General features: G+C 52.6%; 1 protein-coding gene across 1 annotated transcript in view; it reads left to right on the top strand.

The window, feature by feature from the left end:
• CERS4 (ceramide synthase 4) overlaps nt 1-15,756 on the top strand; it is a 34,779-nt gene extending 19,023 nt beyond the window's left edge. The window contains exons 2-11 of the mRNA XM_055430851.2: nt 7,512-7,685; nt 10,263-10,380; nt 11,185-11,303; nt 11,404-11,461; nt 12,098-12,148; nt 12,501-12,593; nt 12,804-12,932; nt 13,240-13,346; nt 14,886-15,042; nt 15,260-15,756. Of these exons, the coding sequence (XP_055286826.1) occupies nt 7,513-7,685; nt 10,263-10,380; nt 11,185-11,303; nt 11,404-11,461; nt 12,098-12,148; nt 12,501-12,593; nt 12,804-12,932; nt 13,240-13,346; nt 14,886-15,042; nt 15,260-15,436 (1,182 nt within the window). The 5' untranslated portion in view covers nt 7,512 and the 3' untranslated portion in view covers nt 15,437-15,756. The remainder of the gene's footprint in view (nt 1-7,511; nt 7,686-10,262; nt 10,381-11,184; nt 11,304-11,403; nt 11,462-12,097; nt 12,149-12,500; nt 12,594-12,803; nt 12,933-13,239; nt 13,347-14,885; nt 15,043-15,259) is intronic.
• The last annotated feature ends 872 nt before the right edge of the window (nt 15,757-16,628 follow it).

The following is a 16,628-nucleotide window of genomic DNA, read 5'->3' as shown; positions in this document are numbered from 1 at the left end:
AATGTAGCTCTTGCTGGGAGGTTGTGTAGGGGTGGGGCCAGAAATTCCAGGCTGGGCATGTGCACTCATGCCCCTGTGGGTGCATGGGATCAAGCCAAATTTTCCTGTTAGTGAATTTTTTATATGTTTTTTAAACCATTTTTTAAAATTGAAATATAGTTAATTTACAATGTTGTGTTAGTTTCAGATGTATAAGACAGTGATTCAGTTAGTTGCTCACTAACTCTTTGCGACTCTATGGACTATAGCCCTCCAGGCTCCTCTGTCCATGGGATTCTCCAGGCAAGAATACTGAACTGGGTTGCTCTGCCCTCCTCCAGGGGATCTTCCAACCCAGGGATCAAACCCGGTCTCCCGCATGCAGGCAGATCCTTTACTATCTGAGCCACCAAGGAAGACCAAGAATACTGGAGTGGGTAGCCTATCCCTTCTCCAGGGCAATCTTTCAGACCCAGGAATCAAACTGGGGTCTCTTGCATTGTAGACGGATTCTTTACCAGCTGAGCTACCCAGGAAGCAATATATATATATATACTTTTTCAGAATTCCTTAAATTCTTATATATATATATATATATTCTTTTTTAGATTCTTTTCCATTCTAGGTTATTACAAGATACTGAATACAGTTCCTTGTGGTGTGCAACTGGTCTTTCTTGTTTATCAGTTTCATATTTGTGTGTTCAGTTGCTCAGTCATGTCCAACTCTTTACGACCTCATGGACTGTGGCCCACTAGGCTCCTCTGCCCATGGGATTCTCCAGGCAAGAATTCTGGAATGGGTAGCCATTACATTCTCCAGGGCATCTTTCCAATCAAGGGATCAAACCCGGTCTCCTGCATTCCAGGTGGATTCTGTACTGTCTGAGGCACCAGGGAAGTAGTGTTATATATTATATGTTAATCACAAACTCCTAATTTGTCTTTTTTTAAAGACATCAACCACTTGGGCAGAAGTCCCTCCATCCTCCTATCCATCTGTCTGTTCTGTCTGGGTCTCCTGAGCCTTGTGGGTCTAAACTAACCACTGTCACACACCTGTCTTAAGGAAAACGGCACAGTAGGAGAGCTGTGAGTTTACTTTCTGTTCAGAGTCTTTATATGTGCGCTCAGTCATGTCTGACTCTTTGCAACCCCATGGACTGTGGCCCCCCAGGCTCCTCTGTCCAGGGGACTTTCCAGGAATAGGGGTGTAGGTTGCCATTGCCTCCTCGAGGGGATCATCCCAACCCAGGGATCAAACCTGTGTCTCTCGTGTCTCCTGCATTGCCAAGGGGGTTCTTTACCACTGCGCCACCTCAGGGTCTTCACTGAGGACAATAGCTCTGGAGACAGCCACTTGGTAGCTCTGAGTAAAGAGCTCCAAAGATGAAGGGGAGGAGCCAGAACATACATGAATTTGGGGGGTAGGAAATACATGCAGTCAGCACACACCTTGGGAAAATATGGCTGCCTGTCATGAAGAATAGATTAGATAATCATTTTTGTGCTTTTCTGTGTTTGGGAAGATGCAAGAATCTGAGGTCATTGAAATTCTTCTGGCTATGAGTCTGAACTATCCAGGGACCCTTTTTATCCAAAGCACAGAAAGCCTCATCCTGTTTTTCTTCTATCCTGAATTCCCCTGTGGGCGCACTGCCTGTAGGTTGCAATTTAACCCTTCCTATAACTGGATGGTGAGCAGCACTCTTTGTTCCCTTTTCCTCTGACAGTTTGCCCATCCATCTGGCTGGGGCCTCTTGGTCCCTCCCACGCCAGCGTGTCCAGTGCTGGTGCTCTCTTCATCACGTCACTGATGCCTGAACTCGAACGCCCTCTGCCGTGGTCTTTGGGCTGAGTCCTCGTGTACACTCCCTCCCTGGAGGATTTCATCCATTACCTGCTCCAACCCAGGAGGAGTTCCAGCCTAACCCGCGGCCTCAGGGACATCTAGGGCACGCCCATCCCCCTTGTCACCAAACCCAACTCCTGCCCCCTCAAATCCACTGTCCACTGAAAAATGCACAACCTAGAAGCTGAGAACTATGTTTTACTCTGTGGACATTCTGAGGACTTCAAGCCCAGAGATAGCCTCTCAGATGGCTCTGAGGAAGTGCTCTGAAGAGATGAGGGAGGAATCAGGATATACAGGAGGGTTTGCAACAAGGACCAGGTAGTCAGAACTTCCAAAAGATTACTGCTAGTTAAAACCAGGGCTTCCCTGCTGGTCTAGTGCTTTAAGAATCCACCTGCCAATGCAGGGGACACGAGTTCAACCCCTGATCCGGGAGATTACATGTGCCAGAGGGCAACTGGGCAGGTGCCCCACAGTGACTGAAGCCCATGCTCCATAACAAGAGAAGCTGAAGCAATGGGTCCTAGATTTTTTTCAAGGCAGATATTCGAATCTGCACAGAGGAGGGGCGCACAGCATGGAAGCACAGCTCAGTGCATTTTCTCAACCAGAATTCCACATGCGTCAAGAGACAGGACATTCCAACCCCAAGCAACCTCTCTTGGCCCCTCTGATCTCTGCCTGCTCCTAAGAGTAACCCCTCTTACCTGGTAATGTGAGAGGGGAGAAATAATGCCCCCCTTAATGACATCTGCGTCCTAATCCCGGAACCTGGGGGTACATGCTACCCCATGTGGCAAAGGGAAACTGAGCTTGCAGGTGGAATTAAGGTTGCTGGTTGGCAGATCTTGGGGGAGGGGGAATGAAGTAACTTCTCCTGGATAATCTGGGTGGGCCCCTATTCTGGCCTCCAAAGCCACTTCCTATCTGGGAATTTACCCCCTGCCCTTGCCATCTCACCTAAAATAAAACTGAAAGCCATAAAATTCCCAGACTTCACAAGATCAAGTGTAAAATGGTACAGCCACTCCAGAATGCAGTTTGGTAGTTGCTCATCAAGGAAAATATGCAGTGAAAGTAAAAAAGTGAAAGTGTTAGTCACTCTGTCATGTCCGATAATTTGTGGCCTCATGGATTCAGGCAAGAATACTGGAGTGGGTTGCCATTCAATTTTCCAGGGCATCCTCCTGACCCAGGGATCAAACCTGGGTCTCTGCATTGCAGGCAGATTCTTTACTGTCTGAACCACCAAGGAAGCCCAAGCATGACCCAGTAATTCCACTCCTCTAGACAGACCCAGGAAACAAAAAGACATCTATTCACACAAGACTGGGACATGAATATTCTGCACAGTTTTGCTCATAACTACCCAAAACTGAATGCATCTCAGATGTCCATCAACAAGTGAATGATAAGACTTGCTTGGTGGTCCAGCGGTTGATTTGATCCCTGGTCTGGGAGGATCCCACATACTTCGGAGCAACTAAGTCCATGGGCCACAAGTACTGAAGCCCACGCGCCCTAGAGCCCGTGCTCCTCAATGAGAAAAGCCGCTGCAATAAGAAGCCTGCGCACTGCAATTAGAGTAGCCCCCAGTCGCCACAACTAGAGGAAAGCCCGCATGCAGCAACAAAGACCCAGTGCAGCCAAAAATAAATAAATAAATGCATTTAATAAACTGATAATAAGTAAAAGTTAAAGAAACAAGTGAATGACAACCAACTGTGGTATATTCATTTAGTGGGGCTTCCCTGGTAGCTCAGATGGTAAAGAATCTGCCTGCAATGTGGGAGACCTGGGCTCGATCCCTGGCTTTGCAAGATCCCCTGGAGAAGGGAACGGCAACCCACTCCAGTATTCTTGCCTGGAGAATTCCATGGATTGAAGAGCCTGACAGGCTAATAGTCCATGGGGTCGCAAAGAGTCGGACACAAGTGAGCCGCTTTCCCTGTTCATTTCAGAGAAGGCACTGGCAAGCCACTCCAGTACTCTTGCCTAGAAAATCCCATGGATGGAGGAGCCTGGTAGGCTGCAGTCCGTGGGGTCTCTAAGGGTCGGGTGCTGTTCATTTAGTACCAACAATTTGAGAATTGAAGCTACTGAACTTGCAACAACAGAGGTGACTCTTGAAAATATTATACAAGTGAAAGAAGCTCGACACAAAGATGGGGTTTGTGACTCCATTTATATGAAACTCTGGAACAGACAGAAGTAACCCCCAATGGGAAAAAAACTGGAGCAGAGGTTACCTTTGGACGGTGGAGATGGAGGTTGATTGAGAAGGGGCTGAGAGAGAGAGAGAACCTGATGGAGGGAGGGGAGTGTTTGTGGCTGGAGCTTGGTTTACATAGGTGCGTGTATTGGTCACAACTCAGCAATCGTGCACTTAACGTTGATGCATTGTGCTCTAGTAAATTTCACCTTCAAAGAAGAAAAACACGTAAGTCAATATTGAACTCTAGTTAATGATCTGCATGCTGAAATATTTAAGGGTGATGGGACTTGATGTCAGATACTTTTTTAAAAAATTTATTGAAGTGTGGCACTAGTGGTCGTGGCAAAGAATCCGCCTGCCAGTGCGGAAGATGCAAGAAACTCAAGTTCCATCCCTGAGGTGGGAAGATCCCCTGGAGGAGGAAATGGCAACCCACTCCAATATTCTTGCCTGGAAAATTCCATGGGCAGGGGAGCCTGGTAGGCTACAGCCCACGTGGTCGCAAAGACTTGGACACACCAGTGTGACAGCGTACACGGTTGATTTACACTGTTGTTAGTTTCAGGTAGACAGCACAGTGGATCAGTTAGACACTACATATATTCTTTTTCGGATTCTTTTGCATTACAGGTTATTACAAGAAATTGAGTAGAGTTCCCTGTGCTATTCAGTAGGTCCTTGTTGGTTATCAGTTTTATATATAGTAGTATATATATTTTAACCCCAAACTCCTAATTTATTTCTCCCCCTAAGCTGTTTATTTTGTGGTTTTCTGTTTGCTTTTAATGCAAATTACTTTATTATTAATAGTATACCAATTTTATACTAATATCACAGGATTTTACAATTTAACAAATAGTTATAAAAGTAGATTTAGAAAAGAAATGTCAAAGAATTAAAAAGTTAGATAAAAAGCAAATCAAGACATGGTAATGGTGTAAAGATGGAAATATAGATAATGCAACAGAAGAGAAGATTCCATAAATAGATTTCTAAATATAATAACTTTTTAAAAGCTAAAACACTTACTGAAACAAGATAGGAAAGGGGAGTTACTAAGTGGTATTAAAGAACAAATTGAGAAAAAAATTCTGATTCCCAGCTTAGTTGTCCCAGCCAAATAAACTCTAAGTCAAGTCTTAAATATGCACGTATATGTATGTGCATATGTAAAATCACATTATAGAAACTGTAGTAATAAAAATAGAATATGAATTAAATTGGAGGGTAAATTACAATCTCTGAAGCAGCAGATAAAATCTTGAGAATAAGTCTTTTTAAAAAATCATATTATTTCATCTTGAAAGAAGCAAGGTGTTAGTCGTTCAGTCGTGTCCAACTCTCTGCGACCCCATGGACCCCATAGCCCGCCAGGTTCCTCTGTCCATGGGATTTCTCAGGCAAGAATATGGAGTGGGTTGCCATTTCCTCCTCCAGGGGATCTCCCCGGCTCAGGGATGGAACCCAAGTTTCTTGCATCTTCTGTATTGGCAGGTGGATTCTTTACCACTAGCGCCATAGTCCGAATCTGGGTCTCCTGCATTGCAGGCGGATTCTTTACCATCTGAGCCACCTGGGAATGTTGTCTTAAGATTAAAACAGCATTAACAGGAGCTGATTCTTTTGTTGGTTCTCTGTCATAGACTTTGGGGTGATAAAAGTTCTGGGCTGAACAAGAAGCAACGTTGTGGTCCTCCAGCTGTTTTTGTGAAGTCCACCCAGAAATGCCCTGGTGGGTGGGTAGAGGGATGGATGGAGGCATGGGCAGATGCGTTATAAAGCAACAGAGCGAAACACGAACGGTAGAGGCTAGTGGTGGGCATATGAACACTCGCTGTAAACTTGACTTTTCTGTAAGATGTTGGAGGAAATCATCTGACTCCTCCTCACAGTCCACAGACCCTGCGTGACCTGCCCCCACCCGCCCCCTGCGCTCACCTCCTCCTACCCTCTACCCTTGGTCACCCTGCTCCAGCCACAGAGGAATCCTCCTGGTCCTCCCATGCTCAGTCCTGCCTCGGGGCCTTTGCACCTGCCACTCTGGAAAGTCCCTCCCAGCACATACCCACGCCTTCCTCATCTCTAGGTCTCAGCTCAGATGGTGTTTCCTTAGAGACCTTCCATGATAGATCACGTCACCCTGTTTCCACCAGGCCCCATCACAATGTGTTGTCTCATTTATATATGAATCTGTTTACTTGTGGGCTGGCTGCCTCCCCCTGCTGGGCTGTGAGCTTCATGGGGACAGGAATGTGTCTGCTTTGTTCCCTGCTGTGTCTCCAACGTCCAGCCCAGGTCTGGCATGTATAAGCCACTCAGAGAACATCTCATGGATGGATGAGTGGATGGGTGGGCGGATGAACAAATGATAGATGAGTTGATGGATGGGTAGATGGCTGGACGCATAGATGTAAAGGTGAGCAGGCACGTGGCTGGCTGGCTGAACAGATGAATAGGTGGGTGGAGGGATGGATGGATGAGTAGATGGACGGTGGGTGGATGGACGAACAGACAGGTAGATAGACAGGTGGGTATGGATGTGCGGGCAGGTGGATGGGTGGATGGATAGGTGAATGGATGGATGGACGGATGGATGAACTCGTACATGTACAGGTGGGCAAGCAAATGATATGGCTGGCTGGATGAATAGTTGGATAGGTGGACTGACAGATGAGTAGATGGATGGGTGGTCTGATGGATGGATGGATGGATGGATGGACAGACAAACGAATGAAGACTTTGCAAGTGGGGACCGGTATGCGGGTTGGGGCACTTGTTTTAAATCTTGGGAACCAGAGAAGCTATTTGGGCTCCTCGGGACAGCTGGGCCCCACAGCAGCTCCCCAGCAGCTCTTGGTGGAAGGCTGGCCCACCTTGACCATTGTCCCATTATCTGGCAGCAAGCTCGGTCAGACTGTGGGCACTCTTGCCCAGCCGCGGCCGGGAGAAAGTGAGCGAGACAGCTGACATTCACACCTCAAGGAGAGTCCATGTGTGGAAGGATGGCCAGGGAGGGAATTGTGGATTCCTTAAGTCTTTCATCTTTGGGCTGTTTCATTGGCTCCCCGCCAATGACAAAAACCTTCCCAGCTGTTCAAGAACTTAAGGTCATCACGCTAATCAGCCCCTCCCTCTGGCTGCCTTTCTCTCTGTAAAGTCCAGCGAAATAACTGCCGTCATGAGCTCCCCTTAAGGGTCAGCAGCCACCCAGCTAAGCGCTTCGTGCGCCTTATGAAGCTGGGCTGCGAGGTGGGTATTGCCGTCCCAGTTTTACAAATGAACTTGCGATTCAGAGAGGTCAGGTCATTTGCCTGAGGACGCACAGCCCAAGTCTGTCCTTCCCACTGGCTCTAATAAACTCCAGGTTGCCAGGGGCTGGGGCGAAGAGGGCAGGTTGCCCGGTCCTCCCACTCAACGTGTCCTGTGTGCCGAGCTGTGCATTCACTGGACCCTGTGTCCACAGGATGTGGTCCAGCCTGAACGACTGGCTGTGGGACGAGAGGTTCTGGCTGCCCCCCAACGTCTCATGGGCTCAACTGGAGGACCGTGATGGCCTGGTCTTCCCCCACCCCCGGGACACATTGATGGCTGTGCCCCTGGCGCTGGCCCTGGTGGTTGTTCGCTTCACCTTTGAGAGGTAAGTGACTGCGATGCCCACCCTGCACTCTCCCATCTGCAGGATCACATCCTCACATGTCCCTGGAGGGAGCCTGGCTTTGAGTCAAGGCTCCCTCCTGCCCCCCACCCCAGCTGCCACCACCCGTATTCTGAGGGTCTCAGAGGCCTGGGACATTGGATGCAGGTTTCTGGGAGTGCCAGCATCTCGGAAAACAAGTGGGGGCCATGGCGGGGGGATGCTCTTGCTTGCTTTGCTGACCGGGGATGGGTCTGCAGAGGCCGGTCAGTAAGTGAAGGAGCTCCCACCCACTCCCTCGTCCTTCCTCTATATGGGTGCCTCTCCTCCCGCCCCAGCCCCCCACCCTCCCCCACCACCCTTCGCTCCTCGTTCCTTCCAACACCTTCCCTTTGATCTCCTTTGTAGCCAAAGGAAGGGCTAAGGTACTCCAGCCCCTACTTTGGGACCCCCCCCCACTCACCTCCTGCAGCTGGGCCCCTGGACCCTGAGTGTATGCCGAATGCCCAGGTTCCTCGTGCCTTCCCGGTTTCTCAAACCCATGGATTTTCAGTTATTTCTCATGAGATCCAGACACTGCCCCAGACGGCAGTGCTTCCTCTATCCCTGGCCATTCATCTCCTGGGTCCCTTCCCTGTGTCCCACACTCTTCTACCTGACTTATCCTGTGGCCACAGCTCCCACATCTGCCTGGCCCCCACGGCCCACCCCCCACATGGTTTGCCCCCCTCAAAGTTTCCCCCTCGGAGCCTAGGGGCCCCTCCTGCTCCCCTTCTTCCACAGCTCACATGTGATTTCAGATTCCCCACCTTTTTCTAAAAAGTATTTATGATCTTCACTGCGGGATGTAGCATCTTTAGTTTCAGCATGCAGGCCCTTTTAGCTGTGGCATGTGGGATCTAGTCCCCTGACCAGGGGTTGAACCTGGGCCCCCTGCATTGGGAGCATGGAGTCTCAGCCACTGGACTGCCAGGGCAGTCCCAGGTCCCCAGGCTTCTTTGCAACCCCCTGACCTTTCTACACCTTGCCTGTCCCACTCACGAGGAGCTTCCTGGAGTCAGGGATCCTGGGACACAGGCTTGACATAGGGAACCCAGGGCCCATTCATTGACGTCATATTTGCCAGACACTCTTTGAGCTTTTATTCTGCCAACCCCTGCTCTGATCAGTTTGCCTGTCTTAACTCAGCCCTCAGGGCCACCCGGTGAAGTGGTACTGTTATTATCCCCATTTTACAGAAGAGAGGTCAAGTGACCTGCCTGGGGTCACACAGCAGGTGGGTCATTTAGGACCAAGGCTTTGCCTGAGGGATTCTGGGAGGCCCAATTCAGCCAGGCCTTGAAGGCTGGGTCTGTTTTCTCACCTATTTAGCCAATGGCTTCAGCTGAGATGGGCATGTTAACTCCTCCTAAAGATATCCCTTGCTTTTCTAAAGGGCAATGGGGTTGGAAGTAGCTTTTCTGGTGTCAGACACAGGCAGAGGTTTTCCCCATTAAGGGAAAGTGGATCCTGGGTCTGCCTTTCACTTGCTGTGTCACCTGGGGTGGATCTCTGGCCTTTCTGAGCCTCAGTTTGCCTATCAGGACAATGGAGACAATAATAATAGGGTGAAGTGAGCCAGCGCAAGGTGGACTTAGACACATGCTTGGCAGATCCTAAGTTTTCAATAAATGGCAATCATGCGACCTCCCTAGTGGCCCAATGCTTGGGAGTCCACGGTTCAGCTGCAGAGGGCTGGGGTTCCATTCCTTGTTGGGGAGAAGGAGCAGACCTGCTCCTGCCCATGGGGGGCCCCCAGCCAGGTGGGGGTGGGCAGATCAGAACTCAGGCAGCGAGGGGATGCTTATCCCTGCTTTGGGATGGAGTGAAGGTGCCTGCTGTTCAGTCACTAAGTCATATCCAACTCTGCCACCCCATGGACTGCAGCGCGCCAGGCTTCCCTGTCCTTCACTATGTCCCGGAGTTTGCTCAGACTCATGTCCATTGAGTTGATCATGCCATCATCCATCCCATCCTCTGCATCCCCCTTCTCCTTCTGCCTTCACTCTTTCCCAGCATCAGGGTCTTTTCCATTGATTCAGCTCTTCACATCAGGTGGCCAAACTACTGGAGCTTCAGTTTCAGCATCAGTCCTTTCAATGAATATTCAGGATTGAATTCCTTTAGGATTGACTGGTTTGATCTCCTTGCAGTCCACCGGACTCTCAAGAGTCTTATCCAGCACCACGATTCCAAAGCATCAATTCTTTGGCGCTCAGCCTTCTTTAAATCCAGCTCTCACATCCAAAGGTGCCTGAGTACCACCAAAGTTGATCATCTCACATCCTGAAGACCAATCCAACTGCCTTTTTAAAAAAAATTTTTGGCCGTACCCATACCAGAGATTGAACCTGTGCCCCCACCATTGAAAGGTGGCATCCTAACCACTGGACCACCAAGGAAGCCCCCCAGCTGTCTTTCTTAGGTTGTGCCCATTGCAACAGCCAGGCTACCCCCTGCAGGCTCCCAAACTGTGGCCTGGCTCCAATGACCCCTATTTCCCCATCTGGACTGACAGGCTTTGTCTCCCCCTGCACCCAGATTTGTCGGCCTGCCCCTGAGCCGGTGGCTGGGCGTGCGGAACCAGAACAGGAGGCCAGCGACACCCAATGCCACACTGGAGAAGCACTTCCTAATGAAAGGGCGGAAACCCACGGAGGTGAGATCCCCGACCCTCTCCTCTATCCCTGTCGGCCTGCTTGGGTGCCCTGGGGGTAGCTCTGGAGGGGGTGCAAGAACACCCCCACCCCCAACCCTTTGACTCCCAAGGCCCATCAGCCTGTGAGCAGGACTGGGTTTGGGCTTTTATTCTTGACTGCGCTGGTTCTTTTGTTGCTATGCACAGGCTTTCTCTACTTGTGGTAGGTGGAGGGAGGGCTGCTCTCTAGCTGCAGTGTGCAGGCCTCTCATTGTTTTGGCTTCTCTTGTGGCAGAGCACGGGCTTTAGGGCACTCGGGCTTTTGGCCCATGGGTCTGGTGGCCCTGAGGCATGTGGAATCTTCCTGGACCAGGGACTGAACCTGTGTTCCCTGTGTTGGCAGATGGATTTTTAACTGTAGACCACCAGGGAAGTTCCAGGGCTGGGTTTTTATAAGGCCTGTTTTGGGGGGCTCCACCCTATGGACTTCCCCATGGCTCAGCAGTAACAAATCCACCTGCCAACGCAGGAGACTTAGGTTCAATCCCTGGGTTTGGGAAGATGCCCCTGGAGGAGGAAATGGCAACCCACTCCAGTATTCCTGCCTGGAGAATCCCAAAAGAGTCGGACATGACTGAAGCGACTGAGTACGCACACGCCACCCTGTGAAACCCCCATTCCCCTATCAACATAGGTAGACCACCCCACAGGTGAGCTTTAGGACCACGGCGTGGGGAGGGGGTGTGCAGAGCTGGGTCCTGGCTGTCCTGGCACAGTGGCAGGAGGCCACCTCTGTGACCCTGGCCCCCATCACCCGCTTTCCAGTCCCAGATGAACCTCCTGGCCACGCAGTGTGGCCTCACGCTGCGGCAGACTCAGTGCTGGTTCCGGCGTCGCCGGAACCAGGACCGGCCCTGCCTGACCAAGAAGTTCTGTGAGGCCAGGTAAGCCCAGGGTGGGGCTGGTGAGGGGGTGTCTGGGGGTGCGGTGAGGGGCGCTCTGCTCCTTTGGCAGCTGCTTCATGGGCTCCCTCCCCACCTGCAGCTGGAGGTTTGCCTTCTATCTTTGCTGCTTCATCAGTGGAACCATGGTGCTTTATCACGTGAGTGTACCTGATGGCTTACTGCCGTTTATCCCACAAGCGCCTACTATGTGCTGGGCCCAGATTGGATTGGGGAGGGGTGTGTGGGGCTCGGGCAGAGGGCGAAACGTGCAAAGGCACAGAGAGAGCGGAAGGAACATGGCGAGGTTATGGTGAATGTTCACTTGATGGGTGGCCTGTTGAGGACCTACTGTGTATTTGGGCTTGGGATTCTGAATAATAAGCCTCTGGTGTACAGTGAGAGGGCCTTCCAGGTGGCACCAGTGGTAAAGAACCTACTTGCTAATGCAGGAGACATGAGAGATGCGGGTTCAATCCCTGGGTCGGGAAGAGCCCCTGGAGGAGGGCATGGCAACCCATTCTCCATTCTTGCCTGGAGAATCCCATGGACAGAGGAGCCTGGTGGGTTACAGTCCATAGGGTCACAAAGGGTTGGACACAACTGAAGTGACTTAGCACACACACACTCATGCCCACACCCTACAGTGAGAGCAGAGCTGCAGTTGGCAGGAAACAGCCAGCCTAAGTGACAGCAGCACGTTGAGAGCCAGGGAGCCTGGGAGGGGACCGAGGCCTGGGGTGGGAGTTCTGGGTGCTAATCTTTGGACATCCTCAGACTCCCCCCCGTCCCTGCAGGAGTCGTGGCTGTGGACGCCAGACACGTGCTGGGAAAATTACCCACATCAGGTGAGTACCAGGAGGGTGTTTGGAGGCTGGTAGGAAGATCAGCATGGTCAGAGTTCCTGTGGTCACAGGCAGGAAAGCCAAATCTGGACATCCTACCATCATTCCCCTCTGAGTCCCACTCTATTTTTTGGCTCCCTTGTGGAATGGAGAGGGGCCAGGAGTCAGGACGCTCGGAGCAGGAAACCACAAAACCACCGCCCTTGGTTTCCTCTACGGACAGGGAGCTCATGCCTTCCTCACTCATTGGGATTCATGTGTGGTGGGTTTGAGCAAATGGGGAGGGCCTTGCCCCATACCCCATGCCCTGTGGGTGCCTCCACTCCCCACAGCTAACCTTGCACCCCTGCCACAGCCCCTGAAACCAGGCCTGCAGCACTGGTACATCATGGAGCTAAGTTTCTACGTCTCTCTGCTGATGACACTGCCCTTTGACACCAAGCGCAAGGTGAGGCCAGGCCAAGACTCTGGCTGAGGAAGTGATGCCCTGGGATGACTATGACCCAGTTCCAGGTGGGGAGGGTGGCCTTATCCTACACCCCAAGAACCTTGGCGCCTCAGGGAGGTGGCATGGTATCCATCCTTCAAGCAACCCCCCTGGGAGGGCCTGCTCCAGCCACCCAGCGTCATCCCGGCTGTGACCCTCTCTCTCACACAGGACTTCAGGGAGCAGGTGATTCATCACTTCGTGACCATCATCCTGATCAGCTTCTCCTACAGCTTGAACCTGCTGCGCATCGGCTCTCTGGTCCTGCTGCTGCACGACTCCTCCGATTACCTGCTGGAGGTGGGCTGGGCCCAGCCTGACCCCTTCCGGCTCCCCCCCGCCCCCACCCTCCCAGGTGCCCCTGGGGTTGAGGCCCCACCCCCTGTCACCCCCCCATCCTCAGGGAGCTGAGGCCCCACCCCATATCAGTCTTCAGAGAGGTGAGGCCCCCACCCCTGTCAGCCCTGCAGATCACACTTTACCTGTCTAGGCAGTTCCTAGAGATAAGACCCTGCCCCACCTCACCTGACCCAGCCCCGTGGCCCTTTTTCCCCCGGGGGGAGGCCCTGCCCTTCCCACCTCTGTTTCTCTCTGCTGCCCTCCCCAGGCCAGTAAATTGTTCAACTACACACACTGGCGGCGCCTGTGCGACACGCTGTTCATCATCTTCTCACTGGTTTTCTTCTACACTCGCCTCGTGCTCTTCCCCACCCAGTGAGTCAGCCCTTCTGCTGTGCGGGGGTAGCGGGGTGGAGAGTCGGAGGGAGAGGTGGCTGAGATACGGGTCTGCCTCACCATTGGTTCTTGGGTTCCCCAATCCAGGGAACTGGGGTTATTGCCTGGGAGGCTTCTAGGAGGAGGCAGGGAAAGGGGTTTCCAACACAGGGCACAGCCTATGCAAAGGCCTAGAGGTAGGCAAATAGAGTACTGGGCTTAGTCATCATCGGCCCCGGGTGCCTGGAACACGGACTGGGAGACCGGGTCGGGTCTCCCGCCTCCCTCCTCTTTCACACCAGCAGAGGGAAGAACAGGAAGGTCCCGTGGAGCTGACACTGGTAGATGGAGACATATAATTAGGCAAACAAGTGGCCACAGAATATGTGCGGCAGTGATGGTGCTAGAGTAGAAAAGCCAGGAAGGGCACAGGAACCGTGTGGAGAGTTGGAATTAAGGTGGTCGGAGAAGGCCTCACTGACAGCATTCTAGAGGCAGGACCGTGTCCAGCATGTGAAGAACAGATAGAAGACCCCTGTGGTGGAAGCAGAGGGAGAGAGGGAGGAAGTGAAGGTGGAGAATGACGGGACAGAGTATGCAGGGCTTTGGGGAGAAGTTGGGCCTTTATCCGAAGTCAGGTGGGAGCCCTGAAAGAGGACTGGAGGGACCTGCTGTGAGTTCTCACAGGCTCCCTCTGGTGGCTGCAGGGGGAATAGCTGGTAGGAGGCTGGGGCTGAAGCTGGGGGCTAGGGCCCAGATGGCAGCACTGGCCTGTGGGCTCAAGGAGATGACTCGAGGGTTATGAGATGGGAATGGGGTCAGAGTTGCTGCTTGAGGAACAGGAGCTTAGCTGTGACTGTGCTGGATTTAAGGGGCCGGCAACACCCCCAGTCACCACCACAGTCACCAAAGTGGAGGAAGTGGTAGACACTAGCCTGGGGTCCTGGGGAGAGGGATAAATGTTCAGTGTTTCCATCCACGAGACTGGATGGGGTCACTGGAGACCAGGTTTTGACAGAGAGGCCCAATTCTGGGGTTGCAGGTCAGCGGAGCCTGCAGAGGAGATGGAGAGGGAGCAGCCATGAAGTGGGGACCTGGGAGTGTGAGTCCCTGAAGGCTCAAGGGGAAAGAGGAGGTGGGAGGGCCAGCCAGGTGCCTGCTCTCTGATCAAGGCAGGTCACGGATGACTCTGCAGCTGATCTGGGTGGAGGTGGCAGTGGGGGAAATGAAGGGGATCTGAGAAGGTGTGAAAGGACCACCCAGGAGAGCTGCTGGGACACTAAGCTCCCCCTAGAGGTTCACGCTTATGGCTAGCCAGTTGGCCAGCTTGTACATTCTATGAATTTAATATAATCAGGTGAGGGGATTACTAAACTGCCCAGCTGAAGAGCACAGGCATTACTCTTTGGTGGGAGGAGAGTATTGCGGAGCCATAGAAGGTTCTAGAGCAGGGAAGGTCATGCAAGTTAGAGATTCCCAGGACTGGGGGCTACAGCCGCCAGTAAAGCCCTGCCTCTCCCTGCCACCCACCCACCATAGGATTCTCTATACCACTTACTACGAGTCCATCGCCAACTTGGGCCCCTTCTTCGGCTACTACTTCCTGAACATACTTCTGGTGATTCTACAGCTGCTGCATGTGTTCTGGTCTTACCTCATCCTTCGCATGATCTACAGCTTCATAAAGAAAGGCCAGGTAGGGAGTCTGGTGGTTAAGACTCCATGCTGCCAATGCAGGGGGCACAGGTTCAATGCCCTGTGCGGTGCTCAAGGCCAAAAAAAAAAAAAAAGTTAATTAATTAACAAATAAATTAAAAAAGGAAAGACCAGATAGGGCCGGGGTAGTGTTGGCTAGCGGCATGCCTCCCTGGGGCCCCAGCCAAGCCAGTCCCCTGCCTCCTCCTCTTCCCCAGATGGAGAAGGATGTTCGCAGTGACGTGGAGGAGTTAGACTCCAGCGATGGGGAGGCAGCCGAGGAGTGTCCTCAGATGAAGAATGGGGCGGCCCAGCGGCCCGGAGCAGCCCCCACTGACGGCCCTCGTAGCCGGGCAGCCAGTCGCATGGCCAACGGGCACACACCCGCCACGTAGCCGGCCAGAGGACTGGCCGCGAGGAGGCTGCCCCAGCGCCGGGAGCAGCTCTGATTTGTGGGGCGCTGGACTGGGAGATCTCGGGCAGACTTCGTGGAGACAAGGGAGGGCCCCAGGTGGGGCTGATGATCAGTCTCCAGCCCCTTCCTTCAACCCACCCTCCACCTTCTCTGAGTAACCAACAGAGCTGGGGGAAGGGAGGAGGGCCGGCTGGCAGCTACAGGGACACTGCAGCGCGCCAGCGCCACCTGCAGGCTGCAGCCTGGCAACTGTGAAGAGCCCCGGGCCGAAAGGGGTCCAATAAACCTTGACCAGAACCAGCTTCTCTGCCTGAGAGTTTGTGTCACCCTTACAGCTCCTCATCCATCCCCAGAGGCCCCAAGGCAGCCAGGACTTGGGTACCCCACTAAAGGGACCCTCAATGCCACCCCAAGACACATGTTCACCCCTTGGGGACCTGAAGAGCAAGCAGTGTGTAGGGACCCCCTTGAGTGAGTCCCCAGCTCCCAGCCAGCCCCTGAGCCAAGCCATATCCTCCCACACCAGGGCAGCCCTGCATTAGCTACTCACTGACCCTGAGTACAGATGAGCAGGTACTGAGCTCAGACAGGTGGAGTCCTTTGCCCAAGGTCACACAGGTCCAAGCAGATGGGCAGAGGGGAGACTCACGCCTGTTCCTGCAATTCCCTCTCAAGGCCATCCTCAAGGTCCCCAGGACCTCCCTGAAGACTCTGAAATAGTGGTGGGGGTGGGGGGAACTTCCTGCAGGCTTCCTTCTCAAGGGTCCACCTGGGAGAATTCAGCATCTCCTTACGAGCTGTGCAGAAGGGTACCCCTACCCCACTGCCCCAGAAACCATAGCCACAAGGTTCCACGCAGGACTGGAAAGTGCTGCCTTCCGGAAACACCAGAGACGGGGTTGGAGAAGAGAAAGGAAGGGTAGGGGAAACGATCTTGCCTTCTGTGCTTCTCAGCAAAGAGGCGAGGATGGGAGTAGGGAGAGATGGCAAAGAGGAGAAAGATTCCTGCTCTGTGTCCACTGAGAGACAGGACAGAGGGAGAGGAAGGCAGCGAAAAGAGATTCATGTGATCCAGCAACCCCAATCCCGGGCACAGATCCAGGCAAAACTAATTCAAAAAGATCCATGCGCCCCTGTTTATAGCAGTACTGTTTACAATAGCCCAGACATGG

This window comes from Moschus berezovskii, chromosome 8 (assembly GCF_049115385.1).
Source record: "Moschus berezovskii isolate FMDL1 chromosome 8, NW_MosBer_1.0, whole genome shotgun sequence".
In the NCBI taxonomy this organism is placed as follows: domain Eukaryota; kingdom Metazoa; phylum Chordata; class Mammalia; order Artiodactyla; family Moschidae; genus Moschus; species Moschus berezovskii.
Note: the sequence above shows the minus strand (reverse complement) of the source record. Positions and strands in the feature narration are given on the sequence as shown.